This window comes from Camelus ferus, chromosome 36, assembly GCF_009834535.1.
Source record: "Camelus ferus isolate YT-003-E chromosome 36, BCGSAC_Cfer_1.0, whole genome shotgun sequence".
NCBI lineage: Eukaryota > Metazoa > Chordata > Mammalia > Artiodactyla > Camelidae > Camelus > Camelus ferus.
The window spans coordinates 13,299,601-13,312,030 of NC_045731.1; the positions used below are offsets into that span (position 1 = coordinate 13,299,601).

A 12,430-nucleotide genomic window follows, 5' to 3' on the forward strand; every position below is an offset into this window, starting at 1 on the left:
CTGCCGGGGATGGTAGGAGAAAAGGTTGAAAGGGCCTGGGAACCTGACAGCATCCTTAAGGCAGCTGCTCCTGAACTTCTTATTGTGGGAGAAAGATAGCCCTTATTTTTTAGCTACTGTTTGTCTTCTGCCACGTACAGCCCAGCGTGCTACTAATACCGCGCCTTGCAGCCTTCCTGCTTCTAGTCTTACACCATTCACATCACTCGACACTTTTTTATAATAGTGAAAGTTAAAAAGACTACGAAAAAATCCCAAATAAATATTACTAACACTAAAAGCAAAGGACAGTTGACACGTGAAAACAATGTTGAAGATCTAAAAAATTACAAGTATGGAAGAAGATTTTAAGAGCAATCAGGGTCCGTTTCATAAAGGCTTGAAAAATTCCTACACACGTGAGTTGTTACTCGGGGCACCAGTTATCAGCACCACAGAACAGGTTAGTTAATGGAGACTCTCAAGAACTATTTATTATACAAACCTATGCAGTCTACAGTGGATACAGTGGTAAGTCAAAACATAAAAGACATCACAGCCGAGGAGTTTAGAGTCGAATTGGGAAGAACTATATGAACAAAATAATTATGCAAGTAAGTAATTAAACTCTGTGCTATGAATTACCAAATTAAAGCACAGGTTTTTATAAAGGAGAACCTGGTCTAGTTCAAGTATTAGTGGGGTAGGGGGCCAGCAAGGAAGACTTCCCTAGAAAACTGAAGTTTAAACTAGCTCGGTGGATAAACCTGTTCTGTTAGAAAAATGAAGTGAGGAGGGGTTGGGAAGAGGGAAACAGCATTTGGGGGGGGGGGGGGACATACACAGCCCCTACAGCAAGAGGACAAATACTGATTCATGGTGACTGGCCTGTGTCCGCGGGTTTGTTTCAGTTTATCAGGAAAAGATAAAATTATATGCAATATATTCTGCTTCAGAAGAAACCGAAGTATGAAATTTAGCTTTGAAAATTTTCCACTTGGGAAAAATAAAGTTAAATTAGTTTACTGCTGAAAACACAAACTGTAGCTTTTGCACTGTCACTCAATATTTAAGCATCTCCTAAATGCCAGGCACTACACTAAGTTCTGGTGATATAAATATGATTAGGTCACATTCTAGGCTTTTGGGGAGTTGCAATAAATAATGAAGAAACTGAGTAGACAAACAATTACAGTCATATACAAGGAAAACTCTGTTGGGTGTGGTCAAAGACTATAAGGACACCAGAAAGAAACGACTGTTTCACTTAAGGGTTGAGCTACCTTGAAAATGAACCCATGTTCAGTACATCATCACCAAATGCTACCAAATTAATCCACTGTGACTGAATTTAAGTATGAAACAAACTGGAAAATCTAAATTCTGACGGATGTCAAAAGGTAATGGAATTGTTTAATGGACTTCAAAGTACACAATCCTACCTCAAAAAACAGTTTTGAAAATTAGATCACCCCCTCTAGGGTCGGGCAACCATCCAAATAATTAGATTTGCATATAACTGGATGTTAGAATATGTATTTGAGATTAAAACAAAAATAAAGGAAACGCTGAATTAGACCAGACTGTACACATAGGCCAGGATCAGGTAGAAAGGGAGAAGAAGCCGACATAAGTTTAATTTGTTCTTTTGTTGAGATACTACTAAAAGATTTACACTAAAAAAGATTTAATAGTAAGGATGAAAATTAGCCTTTCCATTCACTGTCATTTATAAGACTATCAATAAGCAAAACCCAGAGACTTGGACCTTTGCGTCAGCTCTGCCTGTGAACAGCCGTGTGAAGACAGAACCACGTGCTTTCTCTAGGTCTCAGTCTCCTCATCGTGAAACAGAGCAATTTCGTCAGGAACGTCCAATAATTCTACAACAGTCCCACCAGAAAAATCATCCACCACTATGTATTTCAATATTTTCTGACTGTAATTGCAAAAAGGAGAATACAAAGTCATTTATCAATAATATGCCAGGCCAGGAGACACCAGATTTTACAAACAATACTTTGAATTTACCCAAGGTATGCTGACAAATGTTTAACGCCTGATACTTACGAAGCTACATGAAGCCAGAGAGTAGTTCTGGAGTCTAGTGAAGCCTGTGTGGCCTCCTTAACCAGGAAACACACACTTTCAATCAGGTGGAGTCTTTTTGATGAAATGTATGCCCTTCTCTTGGATAAAGGAAACGATAAAAAAATCACCCAAATGAATGTCAGACACCATTGTACATCATTATGAAGATAAATGAAATCTGCATAGATTATTTCTGTTGTAGGACATAACTTCTTCCCATTTCAGTCATTTTTACTTAAAGTGTTTGATAAAGTTGCTTAAAGTGAATGAGTTACAATTTGTGTGCCAAAGAGGAGTCTGACAATTAAAAAAAAAAGGAATGTGGTTTTGTCACTAGATCTAAAACATGACACAGTAATTATATGTAATGCCACATAATAATTCTAAATGTAATTGCAGTATAATTTTTCTGACATGCATTTACTATCCGTCTTTCTCATAATTATTATGCACAGATTATCTTACCTTGTTTTTCAAGTTCTCCACTATCTCCTTGAGGTGCAAACTTTTCAAACACACAGATTCATTTGTTAATCTATGGTGCCCACAATACCTATCTGATCACAGGACCTTAACGTATGAATATCGAGAACAGCGATACTAATATTTATGCAAATACCTAACGTTCCACAAAGAGTGACAAGGGAGGGGTACCATTTTCATGACCTTTTGTAATATAACATCTTTGTAACTTTGTGTAATATAGAAAGGTTTCTCCTGCTCCATCCTGTGCCACCTCCTATCAGTGAGAGGGCCCACCTCCAAAGTGATGTGAGAGGGTTTGACAGGTGTGAATGAGATGCCTCACGCGGGTGGGTCTTCACAGGAGACAGTATCTACACTGCACGTGTTTTCAAAGCCAACAGCCACAGGCCTTCTGAGCAAAGCAAGCCCGGCGGACAAGTAAGGCTGGTGTCAGCTCACCTCTTCCCCGATCCACACTCCACAAAATGTAATGTTAATGTTAACGATGTGATATAAACATATGCTATGTCCTTGGACAAACTCAAAACAAAATTATAGTGTATGGAAATACATATTCTATCAAAAGATGAAAAAAAATGGGTGACTGATGTAAAAATTCATTAAGTTCCGTGATGGTTAATGTTATGTGTCAACTTGATTAGACTCTGGCTCCCAGTTGCTTGATCAAACCCTAGTCAAAATGGTGCTGTAAAGGTATTTTTAAGATGCAATTAGCGTTTACAATCAGCAGACTACAAGTAAAGCAGGTTAACCTCCATAATGAGGAAGTGGGCCTCATCCAATCAGTTGAAGGGCCTGAGACCAAAGACCAAGGTTGCCTGAAGAAGGAGGAACTCCCCTTCAGACTGCACCACAGAAATTCTACCCAGCTTTACAGCCTGTGGAGTCCAGACCACAACATCCACTCTTACTTGGTTCTGCAGCCACAGGCCTGACCCACAGATTTCAGACGTGCCAGCCTCCACAGTAGCATGAGCCAATTCCTTAAAAATCTTTCCCTCAATCAATCTCAACTTACCACTCTGTGTACACACACACATACACACACGTTTATAATCTCCTACTGATTCTCTGGAGAATGCTCACTGATACAAATTTATTCAGAATATTAAATGTATTAGGTATCCTCTTCAAAAAAACAGATATTATGTGGCTCTGTTTATGACACTGGTAATTTCTGTACCAACCTTTAGTCTTAAAGTTAAGTTAAACACCCTGTATTTAAAATTTTATGTAACCAGCTGAGAATAAAGTTGACATGTTGAGCTTATGCACCTTCTATAAAACTAACTTTCTATACTACATATTCTGTGCTTTCTATAGAAACTAATATATGTCCTTTCTATAGAAGAAAACAGTACAAAACGTGAAAGAAGCCAGGTAATCATGGCTCCCAGTTAATGACGCCTGGCTCTTCTTCTATGGGATGTCACACACAACAAGTTTCTGTCACTATGTAGAACACAGTAGCATAATTACATTCTTACATATAACACTTGCAAAAAACGTTTTAAATTCAGGATGTATATTACAATATTTTCCATTATAAGACTAGTTTTATGTCGGTTAAACTCTTAAGGAGCAGTTCTTCCTGATGAACAGTGCTATTTTCATATCAGAAAACACACTTTTAAAAAATTAGCTTTATAAGTAGCAAGCAAATTGCAATGGCTTTACTTTTAGACCAAGTTGTATTTTGTTAGGATTATAAATGGTGTTTTAAAAATGACACCTTACTATTTTATATATAACATATTGAGTTGAAATTATAAATGACAAATCACTTCTTAATTGCCTCCAGGAGTGTTGGAGGGCACCTGTAAGAGAGACAGGCACCCTCAGAGGTGCTCTGAGCACAGAGGTACTTACTGACTGCGGAGTCATAGGAGGTGGAGTTGTGCTGGCCTCTCATGAAGGGATACGGCGACAGGTAAGCGTGGGTGCAGTTCTTCGACGGTGGCTGATTGGCTAGAGGGGAGAGCAGAACAAAGGTATGTGTTGTGAGAAGCCGAGTGAAGACTTGTTCCTAATAGACGAGAAATGCAGGATCTGGGGATGCATGAGCAAAATAAAATGCAGGTCAGATCAACAAATTCAGAGAATTATTGAATGAGGTGGGGAGACGTCCTTAAAAACCTCACATGGAATGCACCAGGGACCTGGAAACTGAATTCATCAAAAACATCGAGCTCATAACCTAATCCAGTGTAGAGAATGCCCTTAATACCACCTTAAAATTGAAAGCATAAGATTTCATTTATTTTCACAACTACATTCTCCAGTTCCTAATACAATGCCTAGATATTCAAAAAATAATTGTTTAAAAAATGTAATAAACTTAGATTTAACCTTGATTGATTCCAATTAATATAAAATTTCTTCTATATTCTATTTTTAGGGTAATGAGGCAAATGATAGACTGTGCAAGTTGATAATTCAAATACATTTTCAGCATTTGAAGAAATCACAAGGAAGAACGTTAATGTTGTTTGAAAACCTGAAGATTTCATTGTATCTCCTCTAAGGAATAAAATAGTCCTTCCTTGTCTAAGTCTTGGCAAAAATCTTCCTCCTGCAGAGTCTGATTTACTCCAGCGCAAAGGCTAAATAATGTCCATTGGCAGGTCACATGCTTATCCTCTTCCCCCAGTGACAATCAGACAGTCTATGAAATGTTTCTCAAAACGCCATTTTGTCATGGCTTTGTTCCTGTTACATATGCCAGTTCACTGCTGGTTTGTGTTCTGTGATTTCATATTTTTATGATCTATTCCATAACCTTGACTACTGTGTAAATACCATACTTTGATTTATCATGGGAGCATTTTGATAAGAATTTCAAACCACAATAAGCTTGACAGTAATAAACAGTTCTTACATTGTTGGAGGCAATAAGATAAAGACTAGCTATTTTCAGTGAGTCGGTTTTCAAAGATTAGCACAATACAGGAAATGCAGTTGAAGGAAGGCATCATATTTTTAAGAAGCTATTCTGCTTCAAAAAAGAACTTTAAACTTTCTATAAGAGAGTGGAAACATCAAAAGGGAAGCATGCCTTGACGCTGCACACAAACTTGGTTTAAGCCCAAACTGAGCAAGCTTTCATCTGCCACTGCTCATAACTGTTCATTATAAAAAGAATTTTTGACTTTGAAGCTATTATTATAAAATAATACATCTCTAATTCTGGATTTTTAATTTGGGGTTTCAAGGGTTTACAGCCAAAAAAAAATTAAAACATTATTTGCAACATAGCAATAATAGACATAATAATAAAAAATACTATAGATAATATTTGTTTTGCTTGTTAAGGTTGGTGTATTTTAAACATGAACAAGGAAAGAGTGGATTCTTTAATTTTGTCATAAAAATTCAGACTCCTATTTTATGTTAGAAAAATAAAATAATTATTCCTGTAGCCACTTCTACTTACTGAAAAGGGATCATTTTATGAACCTTTGTAAGATATCCTATTGAGATTCCACGACTAAGAACCCAATCCTATTTTGTAAGTGGTAAGCACCAAATAGGAAACAGTTTATTTTTATTTTAAAGCCAAGGGAGAAAATAGATCTGAATTGTACTTACTGTACCAGAACTGCCAGATATTGGAATCATTCTCTTCCACAGCCCCATTAAACCAACATCTCCAGAAGAATCCTTCATGGTGGAAAGTGACGTTTTCTGTCTGTACGGAACACAAATGAAGCAACTTGCCATCAACAAAAGGAACATAATCTAAATGATGACATCCAGGACATTTTTAAAGCGATGTATTTTTTTCCCAAATAATAATGATCAGTAACTGTCTACATATCTCTTCTACGAAGAAACAGACATTCCACTTATCCTTTGAATTTTAAGAAGATACACAAGGCTGTCCTCATTACTACCAAGTACAATAGTTTGAAAGAAACGCACATTCTGTTCACCTGAACACTTCCCCACTTCAGTCGCAAGAAGCCAATAATCTGATCCAAAAGCCACCAAAAAGAGTAAAACCCCCAAAGCACCAAAGAGAGCCCCAAAGAAGATGGCGATATTTAGTCTCATTTTCAATTCACTTGTTTCTCTTTAAATAAAATTAAAAAAAAAATAAAAATAGCAGACACGCAACTCCTCAACAAAAAGAATGAAGATTTGGGGGTCGGCAGAATCTTCTCGAGAAGCCGCTCCTAGCGCACGTCTCGGTGGCTTCTCACTCCCTCCCAGCCGGTGGAATTGTATTGCCCCTGCTCTCCCCTGGAGGGACTCCAGCCCAGCAGCTGGGAATGGCTGGCTATTTTAGGATACTGATTGAGGAGCTGTCTCCCCGCCATGGGGATCAAAAAATAGCTGACCTTCCCCTGACTGTGGACGGGAGGGTCAGGGGCTGGCCAGAATCACCATTATTGCTGTTGGGTAATCCATAGAAGTGGAAAGAAGAGGGAATGGTATGAAGTCATTGCCAGTACTGGCCCAAAGCCTTAAGTGTCTGAACAAGCTCCTCTTAATCCAGAATGCCCATTACAACCCCAAAGACACTTAAGACTCTCTTTGAAGATATACAAATCACAGCTGTAAAGAACCACAAATAGCTCTCTTGAATACAAGTGAAGTTGTAATTAATTTCTTAATTCCTTTTGGGTATTTTTAGTATATAAAATAATTAGTAGGTCAAATTATCTAACGTAACGCAGTGAGTACAGTTCAGCTTTATAACCTAGACATCCGTAAGTGTATTGAAAAGATCAAAACTATGGTAACATAAACTATTTAAAGCATAAAAAGTACCTTTATGTAGCAAACACTTTTGACATAAAAGCAGAACTTTACATAGCGACTCCCAGATCTTGTACAAGTTATTCCAAATAGTCATCCCAAAAATGGACTAATGAAAAAAAAAAAAACTCTCAAAAATATATTATTTTCTGGATTAGGATTAAAGAATATGGTCTACTTTTTCTTTTGTTTTCTTCATTTTAAATATTCAACTTCCTCAAAATATGAGTCCTACTTGATACCCATACAAGTCACCTAAGAGCAATGAATCTGCACTTTCTTCACACCTTGCCTCTATAGCTCATTTCTCTGTTTTCTTTCCGTGCCTAAACATGCCAGAGAGCATTCTTTAAGAATCTGTGAAATATTTTAAAACTTGCACTATCCCTGTGGCTGTTGTTTTTAATATCTCAGTAGTAACATGGGTCACTGCATCTTCCGAAGAGGCATCTGAACTCAACAGCCTCCTTCACCGCCTCTTTTGTTTGACAAGGGATGGCTCCTTAGATACGAAATTAGTGATGGCCAAAAGATGACTCCTGAGTAAGGATGAGGGGCGTGGCCAGCTCCCGCTATATGCAGTCGGGGCTGCCCAAGGGTCACGAATGGAATTCTAAGTCACAGAATCAGTGACGGTGAGGGTTAAGTGGAATCTGACAGTGCATCTGAGCTGATCCCTCATTTAAAGCTCAAGTCTCCTTTATAAGATTCTGAACATCAACAAAACATGCCATTTTCAGCCTGCTGCACTTAAGTACATCAATAATGTCCATGGCTCTGCCTTAATTTCTGCCCGAAACTGCTTCCCTAAAGGTCCCAGTATTACTCGTATTCTGCCCTCTTAGATGGTACAGCACAAGCTTAACTCTCTATCCTGCAGCAGACCTTGTTGGTATTTTGAAGAAGCAATCGTCTCGTGCCTCCTCAAACCACGACCCCCCACTGCACCCCTCAATATAGGTCTTCATTTTTCTAAGATAAACATCTTCCTTCCTTTAAACATCCCTTCAACTGGAACCACTCCAAATCCCCTTGCTGTTCTGATTCTTTGCTACAATTTTTAAGTACTTGATTGAAGTGAGGAATAGTAAAAACATTCTGGGTATAGTCTAACAAAGTTAATGCCACCACCTTTCCTATTTGGATGCTGTGATAAGCAGAATAATGGGTTCCCAAAGAAATCCACACCCCAATCCTAAACATAACCACATAATCTGTGAATATGTTACCTTATATAGCAATATTCTGGACTATACAGGTAGGTCCAATCTAATCACATGAATGCTTAAAAGAAAAGTAGAGAGTCTTCCCTCACTGTAGTCAGAGAAAGAAGTGTGACCACCCAAAAAGGGTCAGAGAATTGCTGGTTTGAAGACGGAAGAAAGAGGCCACAAGCCAAGGAATATGGGCAGCTTCTAGCAGATGGAAGAGAAAAGCAAACAGATTGTCCCTGAGAGCCTTCAGGAAGGAACGCAGTCTTACCAGCGCCTTGACTTTGTGGATTTCTGACCTCTGCAACTGCAGAACAGTAAATCTGTGTTGTTTTAAGCCACTGATTTTGTGTTAATTTGTTACACTGTTACAGCAGCAATGGGAAATTAATAAAGATACTATTCTATAACTAATGCAATATAAAATCAAATTAAGGGGTTTTATGGGGAGGGAGGGAGAAATTACCTTCAAGAAGTGCTTATTGAAAACTTGTGAGGGTCCAGGCATCTTATCAGATACACAGGCCCTAATTTTGAGGAGTTCAGGAGCTAATGGGAAAAAGTGATTCATTAGAACGAGGTGCATAGCGGTTGTAATAATGAGCTTCCAGCCATCCTAGACACACTCTCCTGCTCACCCACACACCCCTCTCCCAAGATCTGTGTGGTTGTGGTTGTGCAGTTTTATTGTAGGTGACAATGCTGCTGTTTGGAAAGGAAGAGGGATCTTTTAAGAAGGTTCTATTTATTTTACTTATATCCTTATTATTTATGGTAAAAATCTAGACATTAATATTAAACCTTCAACACATTCACAAACACACACATACACAAACAACTAGATTTTTTAAATAAGTAGAAAAGAATGTATTCATCTCAATTTTGGTCTTTATCACACACAAAAAATTGTCTTTCTGGATGAGATCCATCAACTAATTACACTTTTTTTAACCATTTTTGGTTTATCCAAAAATATATAAGCATCATTATAAAATGTATATTTATCAAAGTAGCTATTAATGTAACCAATATGGTTGTTTCTAACAATTCATCTGTGGGCATCTATTTGAGAAAAATACCATAGATTACTTCTGACATCATAAAGCTGAACTCCTTTAGCTCAGTTATCCCCAGTGCTTATCATAGTGCTTGACACACAAAAGGCACTAAAACAAAATAAAAATCCATTTGTATTAGGACTCTTGGCTGAGATGCAAATACATGGCCTCTTGAGTTGTTCAACTGGAAATCCATCCCAGGAGAAATGGCCCTGATCCGACCTGTTCTTCGTGAAACTGGAAACGGATTTTAGCAGATTATTTGCTTCCTCTATAGATGCTTGCAAACCATCTTCTTAAAAATCCAGAGCGGGCTCTTATTGAGAAATGAATGGAACTTACCATCAGGGGTCAAAAAATTATCTTTCTTCTTTAGAAACCTGGATAGTTTGCCTATCGTTTAAAACTCTCAATTTTTCATGATTCTGAAAATATTTCCAACAGCAATTCAGTATCTCTTCCCTAAGTTCTCTCAGCAGCTTAAAAAAAACTGTACTCAACAGTGACTGTACATAGCTGCTGTGTTCTCATGATCTCTTCCCTTCACCCTCCTTTCTAGTGGAAAACCAGGAGATGAGAGGAGACAGACGTCCCTGAGCACCAACCTCAACTCCTAGTAACCCTGTAACAGAACAACTCCACTGCTACTGTATGTCCCTGTCCCTTAGGTGAATATTCAGTCTATTTTACATTGCTATGACTGTCACTGTGAATCTGCAAGCAGGGAGCATGAGCATGAGGTCTCAGGTCCAATCCTACGGGAGAGCCTGACAGTCAGAATTGTAAAGGGAAGTGAATAATAATAACGGTTGCTCATGAGCACCCACCATGTGGCAGACACCACCCTAAGTGTGCAAGATACCCTAAGGACAAGCAAGTCTTCAGTAGGCAGAACATCAATCAACCAGGTTCTTGGGCAGGAGTTTCAGCATCTAAAGTTCTTCTTGGTGGGAGTTAACGATGTTCTTGGTCACATGAAGAAGGCCAGAGGTAAGCAGAGAGACTTGCATGGGGCCCCACTGCCAAAGGCAATGCACACTCATTCATAGGTTATGTGTCTATGTTTAGTTCCTAAATGTTGCTCATTGCTTTGTTTATAACTTTCAGCCTGTTCTCTGGGCCCATGAGGCTAAATGAAGAGGCAAGGTGGCTGAGTGGTGGGGACCTGGGAGTGACCCTCCAGGAGCCGCTGAACCCAGGACAAGAATAGGAAATGCAGGTACCAGCTCCCATTCCCATGGGCTGGCTGCCAGTCTTTAGGATGAGTATTTCACTGAATTGAGGAGGAGAGTTTCCTTTCACAATTGACTGATCTTGCGCAAATGGTGCAGCTCTCTGAGTCTCTGAGTGGTTTTTAACACGGAAGATGGGAACAACATTGCAGAGGATGACCAGGGGTATCAGGTAACACGACGTGTGTCAAGTGAGCTGGTGCACCATCCACATTAGGCTTCTCCTCTATCCTGCCTCTAGCTGAAGATCATTCTTGATGAAAAAAATTTAAAAAACAAAAATAAGATAAAATTCCCTTTGTTAGCATTCCAGATCTGACTCAGGTTTATTTCAACAGGCCAACTTCTCACCAAGTGCCCACAGTTCTCCACACCCCCATACACCCATCCTCCCGCCTAGGTCACCAGCAGTTCCCCAGATCTTTGCCTGTTCTGCTCCCCTCTGGTTAGAAGGCCCTTCTCTTCCATCTATATGATAAGCTCTTTGTTAATCCATTCAACAAACATTTACCAAGTCCCTACTGTGTGCCATATGTTCTTCTAGGTGCTGAGTTACCATCAGCACTCTCCAAGGAGGCTGTATATGCAACATATACCACGTTCCCATATTTGTTTAATTGCACTCTTGCTCTTCTAGACAATTTTGAATTCCTGGTCTCAAAAAAAATTGTGTTAAGAAATATATGTTCAATAAATACATTAATTTAATAATGAATGAACAAATGAATGGAAAATTTGCCCCACTATCCTTCAGCATGTTACTGGGGATAAAGAAGCTGTGGTATATTTATACAACGAAATACTACTCAGCCATACAAAAGAATAAAGTAATGCCATTTGTAGCAACATGAATGGACCTGGAGATTGTCATACTAAGTGAAGTAAGTCAGAAAGAGAAAGAAAAATACCATATGATATCACTTACATGTGGAATCCAAAAAAAAAAAATTTACACAAATGAACTTATTTATAAAACAGAAACAGACTCACACAGAAAGTAAACTTACAGTTACCAGGGGGAAAAGGGTTGGGAGGGATAAATCGGGAGTTCAGGATTTGCAGATACTAACCACTCTATATAAAACAGATAAACAACAAGGTCCTACAGTTCAGCACAGGGAACTCTATTCAATACCTTGTAATGGCCTGTAATAAAAAAGAATATGAAAAGGGATGTATGTGTGTATAACTGAATCACTATGCTGCAAACCAGAAATTAACATAATCAAGTATAATTAATGGAAGGAAGAAAGGGAAGGGAAGGGAAGGGAAGGGAAGAGAAGGGAAGGGAAGGAAGGAAAGGAGGAAGGAAGGAAGATGTTACTGGGGATATTGATCCCTACGTCTGCAGTGTCCCATTATGAAGGAGAAAATTTCTGAATGCTTAAAAAATGTTGTGTTTCCACATTCCAACGTTATTTTTACTCTTAGAGACTCTGTACTTAATTCATGTGACAAATTATCACTTGCCTGTCCCAAGACAGAACCATGACAGTGAATAAGATGTGCTCTCTAACCTCTATGAGCTTATATTCTCATGGCACTGAGGGCATTAGAGTCTCTTCATTTTGGTACCTGGAAAGCTCGGAGGCAAGTGTACAACACGTGACGT

General features: G+C 38.6%; 1 protein-coding gene across 2 annotated transcripts in view; it reads right to left on the minus strand.

Moving 5' to 3' along the window:
* Nucleotides 1-6,818, minus strand: part of TMEM182 (transmembrane protein 182) — a 40,977-nt gene extending 34,159 nt beyond the window's left edge. Inside the window, exons 1-3 of one of the 2 annotated variants that reach the window (XM_032474207.1) lie at nt 6,478-6,784; nt 6,145-6,244; nt 4,426-4,524 (exon numbers count right to left, since the gene is read on the minus strand). In XM_032474207.1, the coding sequence (XP_032330098.1) occupies nt 4,426-4,524; nt 6,145-6,244; nt 6,478-6,609 (331 nt within the window). In that variant the 5' untranslated portion in view covers nt 6,610-6,784. Of the gene's footprint in view, nt 1-4,425; nt 4,525-6,144; nt 6,245-6,477 lie in introns of both variants that reach the window. The other variant, XM_014561215.2, reaches the window with a different exon arrangement.
* Between the last annotated feature and the right edge of the window lie 5,612 nt (nt 6,819-12,430).